This window comes from Cebus imitator, unplaced genomic scaffold, assembly GCF_001604975.1.
Source record: "Cebus imitator isolate Cc_AM_T3 unplaced genomic scaffold, Cebus_imitator-1.0 Scaffold181, whole genome shotgun sequence".
NCBI lineage: Eukaryota > Metazoa > Chordata > Mammalia > Primates > Cebidae > Cebus > Cebus imitator.
Window position 1 is genome coordinate 1,343,558 of NW_016107496.1, and position 10,135 is coordinate 1,353,692.

The 10,135-nt window shown below is 39.7% G+C and overlaps 1 protein-coding gene across 3 annotated transcripts in view; it reads left to right on the forward strand.

Annotated features, from left to right (window-relative positions):
* SPATS2 (spermatogenesis associated serine rich 2) overlaps nt 1-10,135 on the forward strand; it is a 144,882-nt gene that overhangs the window by 98,867 nt on the left and 35,880 nt on the right. For all 3 annotated transcript variants that reach the window (XM_017545789.2, XM_037744694.1, XM_017545788.2), the window contains 2 exons: nt 3,245-3,324; nt 9,454-9,562. In XM_017545789.2, the coding sequence (XP_017401278.1) occupies nt 3,245-3,324; nt 9,454-9,562 (189 nt within the window). The remainder of the gene's footprint in view (nt 1-3,244; nt 3,325-9,453; nt 9,563-10,135) is intronic.

Consider the following 10,135-nt stretch of genomic DNA (forward strand, 5'->3'; position numbering starts at 1 on the left):
TTTTTGAGATGGAGTCTTGCTCTGTTGCCCAGGCTGGGATGCAGTGGTGCAATCTCGGCTCACTGCAACCTCTGCCTCCCGGGTTCAAGCAGTTCTCCTGCTTCAGCTTCCCCAATAGCAGGGATTACAGGTGTGTGCCACCATGCCCAGCTAATTTTTGTATTCTTAGTAGAATACCATATTGATATTCTCACCATGTTGGCTGGTCTCAAATTCCCGACCTCCAGTTATACGCCTACCTCCACCTCCCAAAGTGCTGGGATTATAGGCATGAGCCACCAGACCCAGCCTACGCTTCCTCATATTTTTTTATGAATCTTGCTTGAGAATTTTTTTTTTTTCCTGAACACCCAGGATTATTTAGGAAATATTCAACAGCACTTTTTCCTTAAAAATGTATTTCTGGGTCGGGTGTGGTGGCTCATGCCTGTAATCCAAGCACTTTGGAGGCCATGGCGGGCGATTCACCTGAGGTCGAGAGTTCAAGACCAGCCTGACCAACATGGTGAAACCCCATCTTTATATTAAAAAAAAAAAAATGTATTTCTGATAGAATACATGCTCTTGTATCATAACTAAATATTAGTAAGATGAAATCCTGCTTTATTTCTTACCAATCGAATTAGGTAAATCTTAAGCTTTCTTTTCATGAAATAACAAGAGTTTCAAAATCACTAAGTATTGTTGATGGGAATTAAAAATTACTTTCTGTATAATACTGAGAGACATTTAAGCTCCACTTGATTGAAGTAAGGTTTTCAATCTACTTAAGGTGTTGGTTTAAGTTTAAAAAAGCAATATTAGCTAGTGAGTAGACAAATTAAGATGTTAGATTATTGCTTTCTCTTTTTGGTGACCTCATGTCATAGACTATAAGTGCAAAATTGTCATTTGTGCCCTCCTGACCTGCACAGACCATCTCAGTGCCCCCCATGCCCTCTGGCTTACTTGAGTTTGGCCATTAGGGAGCATTGGCAGGAGAGTCAGAGGCAGGGAGGAGAGTTAGGTAGGGACATTTATTCCTGTAAGCTTCTCTGAGGGGTAGCTGTGGGCTGAGTGTGTCCTTTGACTAAAGATCACAGCAACTGCCTGATGGCCTTCTCCATACCAGATGACACAAAGATAAAAGGGCTCTTTCTGTCTTTGGCTCCTGTAACTGCTCCTTTCTCACACTCATGTCTCGGATAGTGGTGCACATTGCTTAAAAGCCAGCAAAAACAATAACAAGAGGTACAGCGCTATCGGTTTCCTTACTCTCTGCTAGCACCTTTGAAAATAGTCCTTTTATTAAACTCTATTAAGATTGCCCAATTTGAGTATGCTATTCACTTCCTGTTTGGGATCCTGACTGAAATAGCTGCTTGATGTATTTTTAATCATTATCCTGACTAGTATTCCAGATGAACCCTAATTATGCTCATTTATTTTGGCCAATAATTGAGTGTTTGCAGAACCATCCTTTGTTTTTTGTTTGTTTTTTTGAGACAGGATCTCTCTCTGTCACCCAGGCTGGAGTGTAGTGGTGCATTCATGACTCACTGCAGCCTCAACCTCCTAGGCTCCAGCTATCTTCCTGCCTCAGCTTCTCAAGTAGCTGGGACTACAGGCACATGCCACCATGCCCAACTAATTTTTCTCCTTTTTCTATTGGCAGGGTTTCACCATATTGTCCAGGCTGCTCTCCAACTTCTGGGCTCAAACAATCCACCTGCCTTGGCCTCCCAAAATGTTGGGATTACAGGCATGAACCACCATGCCTAGCCTACCCTTTGTTTTCCCTGCAGTTTGTGTCATTCTAGTGTGTTGTTAAAGGAAAAAACAAAAAGCAGAGCTAGATAAGTATAAGAGACTAGTAATAGAACCCAAAATGCTGTTTTATGTTCCCTCTTTTCCCTAAAGGAGATTGGTGGTTTAATTCACTAATAAATGGATTATTGATGTCCTTTGTATCATCTCACTGCTCATTAATACCTCTTTGGGGGAGGATATATTAAAACATTTGAGTTATATCATTCGGCTGATCTATAGGAATTCTGAGAAGATTCCTAATAGTACTTTGGTTCTATAGGACCTTCCTTTTTGTAGACTGTGTCTCTTTTTAATTAATAAAAATAATTGGGAGTTAATCATATTATATAGTCATCTAGAAGACTCAAGCTTAAACACTGGGTTTGTATAAGTGTAACCCGATTTTTCATTTGAGTAGCAGTCTAGAAACAGCCAGTATTAACAAAGGTTAAATCTAAATTAGTTCAGGGTTCAAGATTAAGCCGTGAAAGAAGCTTCAGTTAAAACATATCTGTAATATCAGCAAAATAATTTGGAAAGTGTACAAGAATATTACTGTGGGTTTTTTGTTCCCCATTTCTCAACATTTTTCCTTTCACTTGCGTTGTTGAAATTTTAACTCCTAAGCTACTTGTGAGTACAGTGCCGAGATCAGTAATATTGTTATCACCTGGGAATAAAAATCTGCCACAGGCCAGACTGTTGAATCACAACCTACACCTTAACATAAGTATCATAGGTGGTAAGTATGCACATCAGAATTTGAAAAGTACTCTAACCATTTCCTGAGATTGTATCTTATGGATTAAAACAAAGTTGTTTAGTGTTAAAGCTTAAGTAATTTATTGATCACATAGTCAGGGGTAAAGAAACTGATTAAATTTGCACATAACCTTTTCTTTGTAAGTACAGAGAAACCAGAATATTTGTTTATTTTTGTAATTATGGATACTTTGTTTCATTAAGCATTATGTTAGGGATGCACACATGAATGTATTCACGGGTTTATAGTCTATTAACATAGCATTTATGGTTCCATCTAGAAGAGGAAATTACTTTGTGTTATTAATGTTACAGAAACTTCCATCCCACTCACATTTTCAGATTCTTTAGTGTTAAATTTCACCATGGGAAGCTATTTATTTGTAGCATTTTTAGAGGGCCTTACGGTGGGATAATTAACAATGATACCAAGGATTACAGGACAGTCTAATATAGTTTATGTATTTAGTGTTTTCCTCAAGCTGTGACAGTTTTCACTAAAATTAAATTTTTGTTTTATAAGTTTAATTCAAAACTCAGTTATAAGTTATCTACGTAATGGAATTTGCCAAATAGCAACTAAGTAGCTATTAATTGTTTTATGGGACAAAAGCAGCCAGTTTTGGCCCTTCTGTCTTGGGGATGGATTACATTTGGATCATGTTGAATATATTTTTCCTTCTTATTCTTTCAGATTCATCAGGATTCATTTTTGATTTACAGTCCAATACTGTACTGGCCCAGGGAGGAGCTTTTGAGAACATGAAAGAGAAGGTAAGACTAGTCACTATGGATAGTAAACTTGAATGTCATAGGAAAATTTAGGTACTAATATGACTAGTGGCTACCACAAACTCATTATGAGAGTGAAATTTTAATAATAAAACAATGCGACTATATATCAGAGAGTGATGGCCATAAATAGGTTCTGATTGTGCAGAACCTGTTAATAGAACCTATTAAATGCAAACATGATTTTCTTTGCTATCTCCATATATATTCATTCTAAATTCTCTTGAAGATGTTCAATATTAATTAGTTTATTAATATTTATATGACTGAGTATATCTCATTTGGCAACATTCCTTAAGGAACAATCTTAATAGGATCCTCCCAAGTACTTGAAAAGCATTCTTAAGTGCAGAAGGCTTCAGAGCAAGAGAAAAAATAGGTCTTTTGTGGTTTTTTGTTTGTTCGTTTGTGACAGAGTCTCGCTCTGTCACCCAGGCTGGAGTTCAGTGGCACAATCTCAGCTCACTGCAGTCTCCATCTCCTGGGTTCAAGTGATGCTTGTGTCTTAGTCTCCCAAGTAGCTGGCATTACAGGTGTGCACTACCATGCCCAGCTAATTTTTATATTTGTAGTGGAGACAGGGTTTCTCCAGGTTGGCCAAGGTGGCCTCGAACCCCTAGCCTCAAGCGATCTGCCCACCTCAGCCTCCCAGAGTGTTGAGATTATAAGCCAGAGCCACCACACCCAGCCAGAAGTAGATCTTCTAAGGAGTATTTTTTTTTTGGAAGAAAACCAAGTGGTTCTAGTAACGTAACCCTCAATGAGCTATATTGAGAAAAACATAAAAGCTTTATGTGCTTTTTCTCTTTTGTACTTTTCTGAGACAGAGTCTTACTCTGTCACCCAGGCTAGAGTGCAACGCGATCTTGGTTCCCTGAAGGCTCTGCCTCCAGGGTTCAAGCGATTCTCATGCCTCAGCCTCCTGAGTAGCGGGATTTCAGGTGTGTGCCACCATGCTGGGCTAATTTTTATATTTTTAGTAGAGACAGGGTTTTGCCATGTTGGCCAGGCAAGTCTTGAACTCCTGACGTCAGTCAATCCGTCCGCCTCAGCTTCCCAACCACCACGCCCAGCCTCTCTGTCTTATTTTTTAAAAAATTGTTGACTCTGGAGTCCTGTACAGTGGTTGAGAACTATAAATACTCGTATTTTAAATTATCAGAATCTTACCTTTATCATGGAGTCTGTAAGTTTTACCTAAAGTTCATTTTTTAGGGATCATTGCTGTGATTGATACATATTAAGTTTCTTGTCTCAAAAATGTATTAACCTTCATTGGAGTACAAACTGTGTACCTTCTCACTTGTTTGGTTTTATTTTTATTTTTAATTTTTTGAGACAGAGTCTCACTCTGTTGCCCATGCTGGAGTGCCATGGCGTGATCTCAGTTCACTGCAACCTTTGCCTCTGGGGTTCAAGCAATTCTCCTGCCTCAGCCTCCTGAGTAGCTGGGACTTCAGGCGTGTACCACCATGCCTGGCTAATTTTTGTATTTTTAGTAGAGTTGGGGTTTTGCCATGTTGGCCAGACTGATCTCAAATTCGTGGCCTCAGGTAATCTGCCCACCTCGGCCTCCAAAAGTGCTGGGATTATAGGCGTGAGTCACTGCGCCTGGCTATCACTTGTATGGTTTTAAACCATATTGTTTTCAATTAAGTCTGAAACAAGAAGAGCATAGGATGATGGGTAAGCAAGAGTGCTAAAAACGACTTTAGTTCTAACAGACTCTGCCTATTACTTCAACAAGTTACTTTCTAAGCCTGTCTCTTCATTCATAAAAAGACCTCATTTTTGAGCAGTATGACTGATCAGATAACCCGAAGTCTTTTGTTTTTGAGACAGAGTCTCACGCTGTCGCCCAGGCTGCAATGTAGTGGTATGATCTTGGCTCACTACAACCTCTGCTTCCTGGGTTCGAGTGATTCTCCTGCCTCAGCCTCCCGACTTGAAGACATTTTTAATATAAAATACCTAGAAATAGGCCAGGCACGGTGGCTCATACCTGTAATCTCAGCACTTTGGGAGGCCAAGGTGGGTGGATCACCTAAGGTCGAGAGTTTGAGACCAGCTTGACCAACATGGAGAAACCCTGTCTCTACTAAAAATACACACACAAAAAATAAAATTAGCTGGGCATGGTGGCCCATGCCTATAATCCCAGCTACTTGGGATAGATACATATCAGTGTATCAGTTGGCTTATTGCTATGGGGGACTTTTGAACACAATATTCTTAATATGTGCATTTAGAGAGATACATTTAAAGGGTAAAAATAATTGCGAATCTGAGAGGCTGAGGCAGGAGAATCACTTGAACCCAGGAGGTGGAGGTTGCGGTGAGCCGAGATCGTGCCATTCCCCTTCGGCCTCAGCAACAAGAGTGAAACTCTGTCTCAAAAAAAAAAAAAGAAATACTGGATGAAAAATAACATATATAATTATATATCATTTTAAATGTATACCTGAATATAAGAAGTAAGGGAAATCCCTAGAGGGAACTAAAAAACCAGAATAGTGAGCTTGAACTGTTAATAGGTAACTGTGGCAAGTTTTGCCAATCTCAGTAACACATGGTTTTTACCACACAGTGCCATTAAGCCCAGTAATCCCAGCACTTTGGGGAAGCTGAGGTGGAAGGATCCCTTGATCACAGGAGTTTGAGATCAGCTTAGGGAACATAGTGAGACCTTGTCTCTAAAAAAATTAAAAAAAAAAAAATTAGCCAGATGTGGTGACACATGTCTGTGGTCCTAGTCACTCAGAAGGCTGAGGCAGGAGGATTGCTTGAGCAGGGGAGGTCAAGGTTGCAGTGAGTCAAGATCACAGCACCACACTCCAGCCTGGGTGACAGCAAGACTGTCTCAAACAAAACCAAAAACCTAAATGAAAAGATTAGAACTGAGATCTTATGTAAGCTTGGCATTTAAAAAATGTTTCACCTTCAGGGAAAGGATGAACTAGAATAAATCTTTCCCTGATTTTTTCTTTCTTTCTTTCTTTCTTCCTTTCTTTTTTTTCTTTCTTTCTTTTTTTTTTTTTTTTTTTTGAGGCGGAGTCTCACTCTGTCAGGGCTGGAGTGTAGTGGTGAAATCTCGGCTCACAGCAACCTCTGCCTCCCAGGTTCAAGCAATTCTCCTGTCTCAGCCTCCTAAGTACCTGTGCACCATCATGCCTAGCTAATTTTTGTATTTTTAGTAGAGACGGGGTTTCACCATGTTGGATAGGCTGGTCTTGAACACCTGACCTCACTCAGGTGATCTGCCTGCCTCGGCATCCCAAAGTGCTAGGATTACAAGCATGAGCCACCACGCCTGGGGCCACTGACTTTTGAACACAATATTTTTACTATGTGGGTTTAGAGAGACACATTTAAAGGGTAAAAAGAATTGCAAATCTTTAATTTTATTCAATGGTTTTATTAGTAATATTAATGGTGGAGACATTATATTATAGGGTTGTTATTTTATGAGTATTATAAAATAAAGCAAATTAGTGAATAATGCTTTTAGGAACTAAAACTTTTGGGTTAAGAGAGAAGAGATACATGTTTAAAATAAGATGAGAAAAGGTCTTGTTTTTTTTTTTTTTTTGGAGACAGAATCTCGCTCTGTCACCCAGGCTGGAGAGCAGTGGCGCGATATTGGCTCATTGCAACCTCTGCCTCCTGGGTTAAAGCGATTCTTCCACCTCAGCCTCCTGAGTAACTGGGATTACAGGCACCCACCACCATACCTGGCTAATTTTTGTATTTTTAGTAGAGTTGGGGTTTCACCGTATTTGCTAGGCTGGTCTCAATCTCCTCACCTCATGATCCACCTGCCTCAGCCTCCCAAAGTGCTGGGATTACAGGTGTGAGCCATTGCGCCTAGCTGAGAAAAGGTCTTTTAGTAGTATATTTGAATTGAGGATGTCAGTGTGAACTCATTATTTAACCAAAAAATCTCCTAGTTTCATCCACTGAAAGAGTCTAAAAACAATGACTCCCCAATAGTAATAAGCACACCTAGCTCGTAGATACTGGTTTCTAACTACCATTCCTCATCAAAAGGAACCAGAGTTCCTTTGAAAAATAATCAATTTTGCATTGTACAGTAAAACAAGAAATAAAAATTATAAGAATTGGAAAGGTAGAGAAGAACTGCTGTTATTGGCCAGGGGCAGTGGCTCATGCCTGTGATCCCAGCACTTTGGAAGGCCGAGGCAGGAAGATCACTTGAGGCCAGGAGTTCAAGACCAGCCTGGTCAACATAAGGGAACCCCCCCCCCCCAAATCTTTTTAGCCAAGCCTAGTGGCATGCGCCTGTAGTCCCAGCTATTCAGGAGGCTGAGGTGGGAGCATTGCTTGAGCCCAGAAGTTCAGGATTGCAGACCTATGAATGCACCACTGTACTGCAGCCTGAGTGATACAGTGAGACCATCTCAAAAAAAAAACAAAAAACAAATGAAACCCTGTCTGTTATTTGTAAGCAATACAATTATCTACATAGGAAATCCAAGAAAGCAACAAATTAATAGGACTAATAAGAGTTCATCAAGGTTGCTGGATATAAAATGGGTATATAGACATGAAAACAAAATATACAATTATTGTAAATTGTATATTTTTTGTGCATGTGATCCTCCTGCCTTTACCACCCCAATTGTGTGTGTGTGTGTGTGTGTGTGTGTATTTTTTAAGATGGAGTCTCACTCTGTTTCCCAGGCTGGAGTGCAGTGGCACAATCTTGGCTCACTGCAACCTCCACCTCCTTTGTTCAAGCAATTCTCCTTTGTCAGACTCCTGAGTAGCTGGAATTATAGGCATGTGCCACCATGCCCAGCTAATTTTTGTATTTTTAGTAGAGACAGGGTTTCACCATGTTGGTCAGCCTGGTCTCGAACTCCTGACCTCATGATCTGCCTGCCTTGGCCTCCCAAAGTGCTAGGATTACAGGCGTGAGCCACCATGTTCAGTCATACATTTTTAATCTCAAAAAATAGGAAATACAGGCCAGGCAGGGTGGCTCAAGCCTGTAATCACAGCACTTTGGGAGGCAGAGGCAGGCAGATTACTTGAGGCTAAGAGTTCGAGACCAGCCTGGCCAACATAGTAAAACCCCATCTCTAATAAAAATACAAAAATTAGCTGGGCACGGTGATGCATGCCTGTAATCCTGGCTACTCGGGAGGCTAGGGCACAAGAATCACTTAACTTGGGAGGCGGAGGTTGCAGTGAGCCAAAATCACACCACTGCCCTCCAGCCTGGGCGACAGAACGAGACTGTCTCAAACTAACTGACTGACTGACTGACTGACTAAATAAATAAATAAATAAAAGATACATTTATCAACATGAAAAAAAAATTTTTAAATAATGCTATGTGAAAAGAACAAATTGAAGATAAATATGTATGATATAATATTTACGTATTTATATAATGCAAAATAATAGTGTATATTACCTGTGGATATACACACATATCATAAAAATGCAAAAAGCATGTATTGAAATAATACCAAGTTCAGGGTAGAAATCTCTAGGGAGAGAAGAAGGGAAATAGGATTTATTACGTATTCATGGGGGCTTCAATTATATTTATTTTGTTTTAGTAAACTCAGTGTCATGAAGTTGGTGTTCATTATGTTTTATGTGCCTGCAATAGGTTATAACAATTTAAATCGTTTGTATAAATTATCTTTATTTTACAATTAATAATATGCAAAGTAAAAAATGTTTCAAAAAAATCTTACACAAAAATTTAACTTGTTATTGTTGCTAGTTCTTTTACCTTTCCACCTTTCTCTACAGTATTCTAAAAATGAGGAAATGTTGATGCTATATTAATACCTGATACCAAAATTAAACCACCTTTTCTTGATATGAAGTCTAGCATATAACTTCTGTTTCTAGCAATGTTCTGCATTTGTAAATTTTTAAATTAATTTTTCACATGCTGTTATCACTTACCTATCAATCATTCCTAGTGTGATGGTTGTATGTACTCTCACTGATGCTAAAGAGTAATACAGGTTGTTAAAAATGAAATATCACTCTTCATTATTCTCTGTATAGGCCTCAGCTGCCTAGTGACCTACTAATGTTAGAATTAAATGACCCTGTCATCTTTTCCAGATAAATGCAGTGCGTGCAATAGTTCCCAATAAGAGCAACAATGAAATCATCCTGGTTTTGCAGCACTTTGATAACTGTGTGGACAAAACAGTACAGGCATTCATGGAAGGTAATCCTGACTCAGTTTTTAAAATAAATTTATATTTGTTCAAATAGAATTTGCTTCAGACTTTCATATCATTCAGAAACCCAGTGATTCATAGGTGACATACCATGACATTTGAAGATACGTCTTTCAACCCTAGAAGCTGAAATAAACTATGTGGTGTCTATAAAGAGACAAGCTGAGAAAACTCTATCATTTCACCTAAATATTCTCTAATGGTATTTAAGAGGAAATCATGTGGTCAGTGGTATAAGGGACTTCACTGGAGTTGGGTTGAATAAGAATTTAAGAGACTCTTGGCCGGACGCGGTGGCTCACACCTATAATCCCAGCACTTTGGGAGGCCGAGGCGGGCAGATCACAAGGTCAAGAGATTGAGACCATCCTGGCCAACCTGGTCAAACCCCGTCTCTACTAAAAATACAAAAATTAGCTGGGCATGGTGGCACGTGCCTGTAGTCCCATCTACTCGGGAGGCTGAGGCAGGAGAATTGCTTGAACCCTGGAGGCGGAAGTTGCAGTGAGCCAAGATCTCGCCACTGCACTCCAGCCTGGCTGCAGAGCAAGACTACATCT